Genomic DNA, 14419 nt, shown 5'->3' with positions numbered 1-14419 from the left:
ATTTTTTGACATTGGTTAAATTGCACTTCCATCATGTGATTCAATGGGCAGATAAATTATACTCCAAATCCTAAGCAATTAAAACATCCCTCCTCAAAATTATATATACACCAAAAGAAATGAAATAAATACAATAGGGCAGTGGTGCCATTTTTCACAATCAGCTCAATTCAGATTCAACTGCACAACAAAGCAAGGTGCGCTCTTTCTGAAATGAGGCATCTGCTTCAGATGGACTTCTGTGCAGCCGCACTTAGGCAGAAGTACTGCTTAAACCAAAGTACATATTCATATAACGAAGAGCATTCTCCCTCCCACATTCAACAGATAAAATGTATGGCACTCTTTGGTTCATGCAATTGGGACTGGGTTCACAGTATGAGTGAAAGGGTACAAAAAATTACACAAAAAAAGATATACAATATACCTGTTGGTGAGGCCCAAAATGGGTGACTGATAGTTAAAGATACCGCCTGTGGCCATAAAAGAGAGCAAACATGAAAGAAAACTGTAATATGAATTGCAAAAAAGCACTGCTCAAGTTCTACCCTAAAATCAAAACGCATTCAAATTCCATTTCATTCGAACAGCTTCATTACACTGTCAAACTTTCTATTAAACATCTTATTACATGAGTGGTACCCTAACAAAAAGTGAATTACCATTTTTATTAAGAATGGAGACTGCATGGCCAATCAACAGTATCACCAAGTCTAAATATTTTCTACTTTATCCATTATTTTTAACTAAAAAATCTTTTGAATCATCTGCTATTCTGTCAGTTAATGGTAAATGGTATAGAAAGCAAATAAAACACAGTTGTGAGACACTTTAGTTACATCTAATCATCAGAGGGGGAAAACAGAAAACTAAAGAAAACGGCTCACAAAGAAGAAAGGAAACCAGTTCATTTTATCGTATTTATTAATTAATTATAATACTTTATTATTATTTTATTAACTTGACTCTTGTTCAAATGCAGAGAGAAAATGATAGAATCAGTTACCCTCTATTTTTCCACGTTGCTCCCCAATTGTAAAACCCAAACATTTGTTGGCACATTCCAACACTGACACACTTTTCAATTCAGGAGAATGGACACACAGCACCACCAAACCTGTGATCGGATATGATGTAGCTTGTGCAGGCAGCCCACAAGCGCCAGTTGACCAGAGGAAACGCTCTTATGCAACGAGGTGGGGAGTACTCCAGCAGAAACCGTCCCTCCCTCAGTGATACTACGGTCAGCTACGCGCCACAAAGCACAGCTGCTGGCCACAGTAAGCACTAGAATGGTCAAGAGTACACTTCTGACCGTGAGACGCATCACTACACAAATCATTATTGCTGCAGTTGGACGTGCCATCAACAAACGCTAAATCTTACTATGTACTTGCGTTTGTTATGAAAACAAATTAATGCCCATGTGGTCAGGAAAACAGCTGCCCATAGCACGTTACCTACATACCTCCTGGCAAACCATTTTTTTTGCATCCTTTTTCTTTCTAGCTACATTAAAATATCCTAATCATGGTATTATATACAGTTCATTTTCATGTTCATGGGCTCATCTTTAATGGAGAACAGTTAAAGTTGTTTTAAGAAAATGAATTGAAAATGAATGAATTTTTTGTTCTCTATGCTTAGCTTTCTTTAATAAAATTTTGCTTAAAGGAGTAGCTCACCTAAAAATGAAATAAAGCTATATTTCCACTTACCCAGAATGCTATCTATCATCCAGATAGTTTTGCAGAGATTCTAGATATCTGCTGCAACTCTCCCAGATACCACCGTTTCAACATCGTTTTATCACTGATGACACCGCGCCCCAGATTACTTTGGTTGAGACTGGCACAGATATACACAGTTGTCGTACCTCGGTGAAAAGTAGTGCACAACAAAATTAAACATTTAATTTTTAGGTGAACTGCCCCTTTAAGTACCTGTCTAAGGTCGTTATCTAACTGCCTAAAATCCATTTTCATGCCACAACTCACAAGAAAAATAAACAATAGCTCCATTAACGCAGGAGTTGTTTTTAGTTTTCTTTAACACACAGCCAGTCTAAGTTCACTCTCCCTTTCCATGTCTGCTGAATAGACTCTCCAAAGTAATTTTGGAAAAATGAAATTTTCCCTTTTTTAACACATTTCCCCCCTTTATGTACTCAAACATTTTAAAAAGCCAATTTGCCTCTGCAGTCACTGCTGTTGCACCCATACCCACATGCAAAGAGAACAGTAGTTAAGGTGTATGTAGGCTACTCTACTCTCTCATGCACTCATCAAATAGCTAATTTGCACTCAACAGGCCAGACACTACAAACACTGCACACTATCAATCAGATATTTCTCATTAGCAACTTGAATGTCGAAAAACATGATCACTTTGAATGCTTTCATTTCAGGCTTTACGCAAAGGAATTGTACATTCTCGAAATGTGTGCCTCGAAAACAGGAAATGTGTTGTGATACAAGAGTGCAAATTTCTCATCCATGATCTTCCTTTACACAGGGTTTTATGTCTGTGTCACCATAGCCTAAATAAACAGGTTAGATTTCCTTTAAACAGCAGTGGGCGGTGGGGGGGGCAAAGCTCTATTCCACCAAAATTAAAACAATAGCATACGCTAAAAGTTAACTATGTAACAATTATTCTTTTCACAGAAATATCCAATGACATTGATTTAAAGGCTAGAATGATATGGGAACAAAGGCTATCTGTGGGTCAAGGATGGAATATAGCAGTAGTCAGGAGCCTCAGGCAAATCCAATAAAAGCGCATTCTGAATCATTCAAAAGAACACCTCACCAGCATATAATCATTTGTCTATATGGAACGGTGTATAAAAACAATAATTAGTACGAAACCCATTTTGAAAAGTAATACAGAGTTTACATTTTAATTTTTTTAAGTAGACAAAAAAGGGAAATCAATCAAGCAACCTGCAAAAACAACTTTTGGAAATATTTCTGTCAAAACCAATTACACCATCCACTGCAGATAAACTGCACTGAACTCTGCAGGGACATGGGGTGAAAAAGTTCCATGAACACGTAGGTGTCGACAAGAACAAGCAACTTTGAGATTAAGATGGTACTTTTGCTGATAAGCGGTGACTCCAAACTTTTCACATTACTTTAGTGCAGTAAAGATAAACAATCATTTAGTAGGGGAAGCAATGTCCTGAAAATTAAGTATGTAAGCGAAAAGAACAAAAAATAATTTTTCAACAAAACCTTTTCTTTTGTCATCATTCAAAACCATTTTAAAACCTTTTGAACTTTCACATAGAAAGCAATTGCACAGATGAAAGTAAAACAGATTCCAGGAAAAAGCAGATTACTCCGCATGGGTCAAAATGTCAATAACAAACAGCACCTCTGGCAATGTAAACAATGTTACATACTGGTAGTAGCTATGCTACACCTCAGGTTCCTCATTTTTTTCCCCTCCCTGCATTGCTCTGTGCATTAATTTGAAATAAATAGGGACCCAATAATAACACAGGGAGTGTGTTTTTTAATAGATCGTATGCTTTAACCGAATTCCGTTATTTTTTATTATTAGGCCTATTATTATTATTATTAGTATTATTAATATTATCGTGATTTAGCACCAACACAATTTAGCAGATGCACTTGATGCACCCAGGACCACTAACTAAGCACTCTTCTCATAATGCATTTAATTTCATACAGATCTCTAATAACACTGCAAACCGTATTACCAAGAAATATCAACTGTAATTGCACAGGGAAAAAATAAGAAAAACTGGGTGTTGAATGGCACTGTGGCGACATCTCACCTATGGCTACGCATAACAATGCAGCAATACCTAAATCAATAGCAGAGGTGCAGCAACAGCTCCAGTGGATATACTGTCAACAAACTGCGAGAGACACACACAGGCACATGCGAGCCCTTGCACAAGCTTGATTTCACAGTAGCCCATAGCCTACATCTTTTTTTTTTTTTTTTTTTTGGGGGGGGGGGGGGGGGGGGGGGGGGAGATATTTGCTTCCTTTTTGGGGGGAGGGGCGGGTGATGGAATGCCAAATTATTATAATTTAACTACAAAGACAACGTTATTCGCACTTCTATTCACTTACGGTGCAATGTGTTTATTTGTCAGTTACGAGGAAACAATCGCATGACGTTTTCAATAATTGCGGCAATCTTTATGGTTGAATTGAAGTTAACTGGCTGTTGACATGGGTCAAATGATACAGTGTTATCCAACATTTTGACAAACAAATGAATTAATCCAGCTGCGTTATTTAGCTTTGCTACCGATATAAGGAGCTTATGGAATTCAGTGTTGAAAAATAGCAAACGTTTGGGTGAACAGATCATCATGAAGTGAACCATAATCTCTCAATAACATCGAATTTACCTAGATACAGATTTAAACGGATTAAAGATAGCTAATGAACATTCTGCCAAGGGGGAGGGGAATGAATATACAGAGTGCAAGATAGCCACCAAGCTAACCGACTAACATCCCAAAATAGCCTAGCCTGATGTGTTGATTGGAAATAGAAATATTGCAGTCAACTAGCCAGCTAGCTTTGTAATTTCGCTGCCCAATACAATTACTAACAAAGCATGTGGCTAATTGTCCGATAAGATACCAAATTAAGATGTTCTACCAGAAATGCAAAGCGCGTCTCCCAAAGCCAAAATGTCAATTGGTAGCTAACGTTAGCAGCCTATGGATAATAACAATTACGTTCATCCTGGTAATCCAAAAAAAATACAAGTTAGAAATGATGAGCTAATACCAGTTTTTAAATTATTAAAAGATAATCTCAGAAAGTAAGCGCCCTTTGATGAACATTAGACGTCCTTGCCTACGGTGTAAAATCAATGTCATTTTCACTGTCATTCCTCTGTCCCCACCTTCCCAAAATTTACAATTGTTTTCAGTGACATTTCCCCATTGCAGCAATGCGCGTTCCCCAAGTGCCGATTCGAGGGCAAGAGGGTAACGCGCTGCATTGAGCCGGGCTTCATTATAAGGGGAACGCGCATTGTCCTCCCCCAACAAAAATACAGTACAATAAAAACGAGGAGCGCGCACCCTGGCAAAACAGAACGTTCCCTGATTGGCTGAAGCACAATTCCCGCTGTTCACGTGATACACCCTCCGTACAATAAATAAACAGTAATGGGAAATTATGCAAAAACGGTATTTTCGTACATTAGACATATACATTAAAACACGGTCTGTAATTCAACCATCTGAAAACAAACACTGGCATCAAATTTAAGAACGATAATGTGAAAGCAGTATTATAAAACTCAAACTGCATTTTTGGGAAGGTCCAGAGGGAGGCAAAGCGCTGAAAGAAACAGCCGAGTGAGACAAAAAAAGCCGCCCCGTGCTGCTCTTGAAGGTTGGATAGAGATTTTTGTAGACAAACCAATACAAAACAAAGTGCACACTTAAAACACCGCACAATCAGGCTCTACAGCAGGTTGTCCATGCAATGGGAAATTAGCTTACCTACACAGTGAATTAGTTTATGCCGCCACGAGTCAAGTTCCTGCCGAAAGCCGCGCCTCTCGATCGTGCATTGCTGCCTTTTGCACAGACTCGCCATTTTCTATCGGCCCCTCCCGCAGGCGCACACGTTCTGCTGGGTGCTTCCCAGCTTATACGTCATGAAGACTTTTTTTGAATGTATGTGTATGGGTGGAGTATGGGGAGGGGGCGCTGCTGCGGAATCTTAACATCAAACGCCCACCAAAATAAAGCGATATATTTTTGGACAATCAGCAACATATTTCAATGTATTTATTTTTACCTTTGTGCAAGAATGTGCAAAAACGAACACATATGAGTACTTAAGGGTCGGATTCTCATTGTTTACATTTAGGACATTTTTTTTAGGAGAACCGTATGTTTCCTTAAAATTTGTTGCGGGACGTAGGCTAACCTGTATCTGGATTTTCTCCATTCCATGGCTTTCCTATTTATTTAACACACATTCCTTTCATTTAAACATAATATGACATCATATTTTGATCATTCAAACTGGAAATGTTAAACTCTACGTTAAAATGTTAAAATCAGAGCTGCTGTAGGCTAGAAATAGCAATAGTTTGAATTAATATATTCCGCAATCAACTTTAACCCTTCATAGTCGTTGAATGCAAACAGAATTAGCAGGAGCTAAATAATACATTATGGAACCAAATACTAGCCTATTATGTCGCTTCCAGCATGATTTGATCAGTGGACAACGACAACAAAACTCAAATGCTTATTTTTCATTGTTTTTATTATCAGTGCCATAACTGTCAACGAAGAATGAAATCATAGCTAGCTAGTTGGAAATGAATAAGTAAATGTCCTCACAAACACTCAAACCTCATAATATATTCAATTGTTTTTTGATGTAGAGTGAGCAAAGATTACTTTTCCAGTGAGTCATGGAACAAAAGTTTTCCCCCTTTGGCTTAGGGTTTATTATTATTATTATTATTATTATTATTATTATTGTTATTATTATTATTATTATTATTATTATTATTATTATTTGAAAGCACAACTGGTTTTGCGATTTCAATAAATCCCCACATATAGCATCACGTTATAAGCTGCTCCAATGCTTAATTACTTTATTGTATGTCCCATATATGTGTTATGTGTCTCTATTAAGTGTAAAGCAGGAGAAAAAATGTAATTTTTTAAAACATTTTTTTAAACTAACAAATACAATAATTTTGGAATGCATCACTGTTTCTCCTCTCTCCACCAAGAGGCTATAACATCCGCAATTTGTCTTGATATGTAAAAGATTTTTACCTAAATATGCAGTTTAATAAGTGATACATAACCTTTTTTTGGCACACGGAATAGGCCAGTTGTATGAGAAGCCACAAAAACCAAAAATTTCAGCCCCCATCGCTTACAGTTTCTATTGGGCCTTTGAGATAATCACTTTGCAAGTTTACCATATTAAGTTGCAATCAGAGTGCAGAGCCTTCTTGATCAATGGGATACACAGGACATTTGTCTCCAGTTCATGTTGTAAACATTGTTTAAAATATATATCTATAAATCTTATGCTGACAAAGTCATGCAGCCCAACAATTTGTGTTTCTATCTGTTGTGTGTGTATATATATATATATATATTTTTTTTTTTTTTTTTTTTTTTTCAAAAGCTTTGAAAAGATATGGAATCTAGTTGTTGGCAGTTACCCAGTTTTGTGATTTTGACTGAATCCATTTAAAACTGCATTTCACCTGAGATTATAATAATAATTAGACAGTTGGCCATGTCGTATTTGTGGTCTGATATAGTTATAGTATTTGTTTCAAGCTTATCTACATCTATTTCGTCCACAGTAATACAAACAGACAGGGCACTACGTGTTGCCACAACAGACTGTTGAAACCAAAAATTCAGGAGGACTGAAGTCTGCTTTTTCCTTTTCTATTGTTTCCAGCCAGAAAGCCATGTTTGACCCTTTCAAATGATGTTCAAAGTTTTCTTAATGTATAAAATGTATTCACTACTGTTGCATTTAGATAATGATTTCATAAAAAATATTATAAGAGATTGCATTTCTGTACTTCATAAATAAAATCATGCGCAACATAAGCTTGTATTCATAAACACAGATCACTAAGATTGCAATGGAATTTCAACACTTTACAGTGACATAACATTGACAATAACTAATATCCGGCCAAAACCAGCTGACAACTTCAAATTTACAAGTTGGAAAATTCCCTATATTAAATCAAAAATAATTTTGAACAACTTAGTTTTTATATGCTTGCAATGGGCACAACAAAAAACGGAGGTAGCTATGCTTGGGTTAAAAAAAAAATTAATGACAAAAGTAAATGAGTATCTTTAGGATTGACATCTTGACTTTCACTATTAATAATCTACCTGCCAACAAACAAGAGAAAAATATTCATTTGCAGCATTTACAGATGACTTTGTAAAAATTGATTTCAGCAGAGAGTGAAAAAGATTTGCCATATCCCTCAGTTGTTTTGCACAGGGGAAACATAAATCAACATTCATTGAAAGGGCTAAATATAATCACCAAATTGATATATGAAGTTACATAATACCATTAAACATAAACCTCACAGTTTATGCCCCCATAGAGACTAGTCGCCTACTCCACTAAACGGAAATAAGGACAAACGGTTTAGCACATACCACTCCCGAAAATTAAAACGGGGCGAGTTCAAGTTCAGATTGGAGCTTGTTGCCCCTTACAAAAATGTCTGTTAGGAAGAAGCCAAGAAAGCACAGCCAATCAGAAGGCAGTTTAAACAAACGTACGGGAAACCAAGCAATGAGGCTGAACGACTTTACGATGACAGTGAAGCCTTGCTGCCAGAGGACATTGGGTTGTGGAAAGCTAATTATTGTCTGAAAGCATAATTGTTTTCCCTACTCTGACTGAAATGTAAAAGGAAGGCCTATATGGCTTTGAGCTGTCAAACAAATGAACAAGGTAAAATGTTTGTTTTAATTTTAATTCATTCACAATGATTAACAACAAATTAATCTCGTCATGCCAGTGACCTATGTCAGAATCAGATGAAGACGTTCAATATTACAGACAATATTACATGCTCCAGCGACATTAAAGACAATGACGTAATGACGACACTGTGGAAACGTTTTATGACGGAGATGTGTGCATCACACGCAAGAACACACATACGTGTAGTTCCTACGCTGCTTTAAGTAAATATAACTAAAAAAATATGGTGAGCACATCTCAATCAGTACCTTGTTCAAGATCCCATTCGAGACAATACAGTTTTGAAAATCTAAGAATTTTGTAGTCACTTACGTGAGGCAGTGGCATAATAACTGTCTTTTGAAGAAGAGCAACACAGTCTTACTGTCAATAGTCTCAAAGGGTAGATTAGTTGTATTAAAACTGTGAAGTGGCATTTGTGTCATCTTAAGTTTTTGTTTGAATGCATTTTTGCCACCACAATTCACTTGTGTAGATGTATTCCAAATTGAATATCCTCAAAGGTGTTTGGTCCCCACTTTCAGTGACAAAAGGAGGTGCTCTCAAAGCAAGGGGGTAGCCTACTGTATGTAAAACCTCTTATAAAGCTTGGGAAACTGCTTGCTTAATTAAAGTTGAGGTACACAGTACCCTGTAGGAAAGGTAGTTTTTCTCCAATTACTTGGTTGGCCTGGTGTCCATACCCCTCTGCTATTTGCAAAATGCTTCTTGTGGGGTGTTTGTTATGTTGCACTTGTAGTAAAGTATTGCAGTTGATAAAATAATGTATACTCTTTAGAGTATTACCTGTGGCCAGCTCCATCAGAGGTTACAGCAAAACATACATTTATATAGATGCATAAGATAAACAACCAACGATAAACCTTAGGTTTACATAAATTCCAGACAAAAACGTATTGTAGCAATCCACTAGTGGGGCTACCTAACTGTTCTGCTGCTGGTGGATTCATCTTTAGCACAGTGGTTGGCACGACCCCCTCTCACCCAGGATACCTGAGTTTGAGCCTCACCCTACATCTGGTGTGGCACTAAGAATTGACTAGGAAATTCAAATGAGAGCATCAGGGTGCTTTTTCTTGACCTGTGCCATTACAGAGATTTCCAGCACACTGCTTTATAAACATGGATAACATTGGATTGTTGTAATGCATTGGATCATGTAATGTGCACTTCACTGATGTTATACAAATATGGAATTATAAGGAATAAGCTATGATTTTTCTACTGGAATATTTTTACACCTATTCTTTTAAAAGTAAATAGATTGCATCAGTCATATTTTTACATGCAATCAAATGCAAAAGTGTTGGGACAATGGAATAATATTTGTTGTTTTGCCTCTGTACTCCAACACATTGGATGGGAAATTAAACAATGAATATGAGGTTAAAGTGCAGACTGCCAGTTCTAATTTGAGGGTATTTGCAGGAATTGTAGACATTGTTATACATATTCCCCCAATTTTAGAGGAGCAAAAGTAATTGAACAAATTCACATAATCTGAAATAAAGTAATTTTATTACATCATAGTATTTGGTTGCAAATCATTTGTATTTGGTGACTGCCAGGCCTATATACAGTTCTTCAGTTCCTGTTTCTGAGCCATTTTGAATTCAGTCTTGTCTTCTGAAGTGAAAAGCATGTTCAATTGAATTCAAGATGAGTGATTGACTTGGCCAGTCAAGAGAATTTCACTTTTTGGGCCTGAAAACCTCTTGGTTGCTTTAGCAGTGTGTTTGGGGTCATTGTCCTGGTCCAAAGTGAAGCACCGTCAAGTTTTGAGGCATTTGGTAGACCTGAGCAGATGTTTCTATATACGTCTGAATTCATCCTGCTGCCATCAGCAGTCACATGATCAATGAAGACAAGAAAGCCAGTTCCAGTAGCAGTCATACTATACATGCTCATGCCATAACACTACCTCCATCATGTTTCACAAATGGGGGGGGGGGGCGAGGGGGGTTGTACCATAAGCTTTAGACCATAAGCAGTTTCTTTTTTCTCCACACTTCCCTCTTTTCATCACTTTGGTACAGGTTCATACTACCCTCATCTGTCCATATAACTTTGTTCCAGAACAAAATGTACTTTCTAGCAGACTCTAACCTGGCCGTTCTGTTCTTGAAGCTTACTAGTGGTTTGCATCTGGGGGTGAACCCTCTGAGGTTATGTTGGTACTGTCTTCTCTCTATGGTAGTTTTTGACGCATCTATGCCTACATCCTGGAGAGCGTTCTTGATCAATTTGACAGTTGAAAAGAGATTGTTCTTCACAATTTAAAGCATTATTCGGTCATCCACTACAGTGGTCTTACATGGTCTATGTGGTCATTTGCTATTGCAGAGTTCACTAGTGCATTCTTTCTTCCTAAAAATATATCCAGCAGCTGAATTTGGCACACCCAATGTTTTGGCTATGTCATTGATTGATTTATTTTGATTTGTCAGCCTCATGATAACCTTCTTTTCTGGCACTGACATTTATTTGGACCTCTTGTTGAGAGACAAAAGCAACATACTCCAAATGCAAATTCCACAGCCAGAATCAACTCTAGCCCTTTTGCTAGCTTTCTTGTGCGTGAATTAATGATGCAAAGACGCACAACTGACTGAGAAACAGCTGTACCGCCAGTCATCGCATTAATATTGCTCCCATGAAATGGGGGTACTATGTATAAAAAGGACTCTACTTCCTGCACAGATTGACCAACATAAATGTAAATACCTAAAATTAAAGCTGCCAATCTGCATTTAAGCCTATGTTAATTGTTTTATTTCAAATCCAATGAGCTGAAGTACAGAGCCAAAACAGCAAAAATGGTGTCACTGTCTCAATACTTTTGCATTTAAGTCAATGTTCGGTTTGACATGGAGTGCACCATTTGCGGTATGGAAAGTCAAGTGTATTTGGTGTGTGTTTCAGTTCACTCAGTTTTTAGGTGTGAAGAAAATTTTTAGAATGTTCTCATGACCTGTCAGATGTAAATTGCAGGTACAGGGTATTTGGGGGTTCATGGTCTAAAGAAGAAAAATACAATTCAAGTAAATCAAGAGAAGCTTGTGCAACAAAGTCCAGATCACATGTGTATATTTCCTGATTGCTCTTGAAAAATAAGTATGTTTAATATTTTTCATGGCACAGCCTGAGACCTGAGAAGTACCAGCATGGTATAAAAACTGATATTATGTTTATTATTGTGAATAAATATTATCAAATTAATCTATTCATATGTACTGCCTCTTGAAACATCGCATTGCAGTACATACTATTTTGGAGTTACTTCAAGTGTATGTTGTTTTTTTGAGTTTATATTTACATATTTCATGAATTGCATGTTTTTTTTACTTTCAGATAAAGTAAACTGTGTCTGCTTTACACTCTGCTAATATTGTAATTGTTATAAATATTAAGTATTTATCTTATGCTAAGTACATTTGTTGCTCCATGATTTAATGGGTAATGTGTACGTTTGTTAAATACCTACCAAGGTGCAGACTACAGTTGGTGTTGTATAGAGGTGTCAACTGATAACCTTTTTATTGAGGTGGGGGTCCTTAGCTACAGGGTTCCAAGCTACATTTCACAGGGTTGTGAAATAACCTCAGCTGTGATCTATATTTAGAGCCGGATCCTTGTCAGTACAGTAGCAGGGAACAATCTCTTTCCGTGCCACTGAAAACCTCTCTGAGTTCCTAGCCCGTTTACCACATCACTTCTTTGTCTAGCTTAAAGGGCGTAGGTACTGTAGAACCATTAGGCTTGGGAAAGGTACCCATAATTTCACTGTTCAGTCCACACTCCAGGTTACGTCCATAGACTTTTGATGTTCCTGGTGGGGAGTTGGACTACAGTTACTTGTGTTTCTGGGCGATTCGAGAAAGATACTGTGATCTTCCGTTGGTTTACCTGACTCAGAGATGCCACCACTCCCCACTCCTTTCCCCATGTTAAATACCCATTAAGAGTTTGTGAGCCCCTTGCTTACACCATAGAACACAGTCTCAACTATGAACGTACATTCAAGCACTCCAGGCTGAGGATTAATATTCTAAATTGAAATTTTGCTTGTATTCCATTCTAAATTGATATTTAGAACAGAAAGTATAGGGTTCCATTCACAGCTTTTGTAAAAAGCTGGGCACGGAAGCCATAGTGCAGCCTAGTTTTTGTTTCCTTGCCTAAGAGCTGGCCTCTGCCAACTTGCTAGGTTAAATATTCAGTGTTATTAAATAGATAATACCACAATTGTGAAAGTCAGGCCTGGATTAAATCTGTTCCCCTCCAAAAACAATTCTTTCTCTTGCTACTTTTTAGCCATTAAAGATGAATGGCACTCTAATTAAGGTTTTCTGCCAGTACAAATATGCTCTATCATGGTAAGCAAAGGCAGGGATGGTGACCACCATTGCTCCACAATGCACAGACCTACCAGGGCCTTTGCATGTGAATTCTAGACAAACAGACATGGTGAGCAACCACTTTCACCTTGCTTAGAAATGCAAACAGAGATCTGTCTGTAGCTTAGGAAACACTGCGGCCATGTCTGTGAAACCATGCCGAAAATAAAGAATTGATCCAAGAAACTGTTGTTTTTCCTTTCCTGCTTCTGTAGCTGTTCACAGACGCATTCACTTGTGACACTGCAACAAGTTTGGTACAGAGTAAAATTCTCCACTTTCCCAAGAGGTCTATTGGGAAGGGTGTGAGAATAAAATGTTCAGGTAAAAATAACAAAATTGCAGTTTCACTCAACAAGAACCAGTAACACCCCCTCACCAGAAATCACAGTTGAAAACAGTATCTGGAGTTGTAACAGCATATTTTACAGATAGTCTTCAGATATCTGCAGATGCAGTCAGTGTATTTTTAAAACGGAGTCCTTAAATCTGTCAGACTTGGGTAGGGGGTGACATGTGCAAAATATCATCTAATAGTGGCTGAAATACCATGTTAATGTATGCTACCAAAACTGCCTTTATTTGGCCCATTTATGGTTTAGCTTGCACCAGTTGCTATGTTACTGCTCTTTAGAGTTAATCTGTGGTGCACTGTGCAAGCACTGAATGGGGGAAGGGTTTGGGGGGATAAGCTTTGTCTGTGCCTATCTTATGGCATTATTACATGGGAACAAATCTCTAGAGATCTGAGCACATGTAGGTTTTTCAATCAAACGCAAGTGTTTATGTGACACCAGCTTAAAGAGGTTGTGGTCTGAAAGGCTTCAAAACTGACATATTGGGTGTTTTTTTTTCTGACCAAATTGTTTTTGCTGTGTGTGTGTGTGTGGGTGCGCGCGCATGCATGTACCTGCGCGCATATGTTATTTTGTGTGCGCATGAGCATGTGTGTGTGTGTGTGTGTGTGCGGGGGTGTGTGCGAGGGTGTTTACCATCAGGCTAGTCAGTCATATGTCAACTTCAGCAAATAATTTTAGCTAAATGTCAATTAGCTGGCTGCCACCACCACAACCCAATACAAGTCCTATTGTAGCTCACTAAAATATTACGCTGATTAAACTGAACAGGGTTAAAGCTGTCAAATGGGAAAACATAGGATTTTAACTGAAGTAAGACATAGGAAAATGTGTTAAAAATACTTAGAAACACCCTTGCTTTGCGGGAGACTGGGAAGGGCTTGTTTTGCTGTACAAATGCAACCAAAATGGAATAAACACCTTAATTTTTCATAGACAGTTTTTTGTTTTGTTCTGGTATGTCATTCAAGTATGGATAGTAAGCTTGTCATGTTGTACAGTGTGCTTTCAAACGCTATCTATATGAGTTTGAGAGAGAGAGAGAGAGAGAGAGAGAGAGAGAGAGCGAGAGAGAGAGAGAGAGAGAAGTGGGAGCAGTAGAGAGAGAGAGCACTAGCAAGCTAAGCCCCTGTAATGGATC

The 14419-nt window shown here is 37.7% G+C and overlaps 1 protein-coding gene across 2 annotated transcripts in view; it reads right to left on the bottom strand.

Annotated features, from left to right (window-relative positions):
* The window catches only part of lcor (ligand dependent nuclear receptor corepressor), a 51012-nt gene extending 45392 nt beyond the window's left edge, over nucleotides 1–5620 (bottom strand). For both annotated transcript variants that reach the window (XM_035405552.1, XM_035405553.1), the window contains exon 1: nucleotides 5510–5620. In XM_035405552.1, coding sequence (XP_035261443.1) covers nucleotides 5510–5606 — 97 coding nt within the window. In that variant the 5' untranslated portion in view covers nucleotides 5607–5620. The remainder of the gene's footprint in view (nucleotides 1–5509) is intronic.
* Between the last annotated feature and the right edge of the window lie 8799 nt (nucleotides 5621–14419).

Source organism: Anguilla anguilla, chromosome 2 (assembly GCF_013347855.1).
Source record: "Anguilla anguilla isolate fAngAng1 chromosome 2, fAngAng1.pri, whole genome shotgun sequence".
In the NCBI taxonomy this organism is placed as follows: domain Eukaryota; kingdom Metazoa; phylum Chordata; class Actinopteri; order Anguilliformes; family Anguillidae; genus Anguilla; species Anguilla anguilla.
This window is presented reverse-complemented; position numbering and strand designations above follow the sequence as displayed.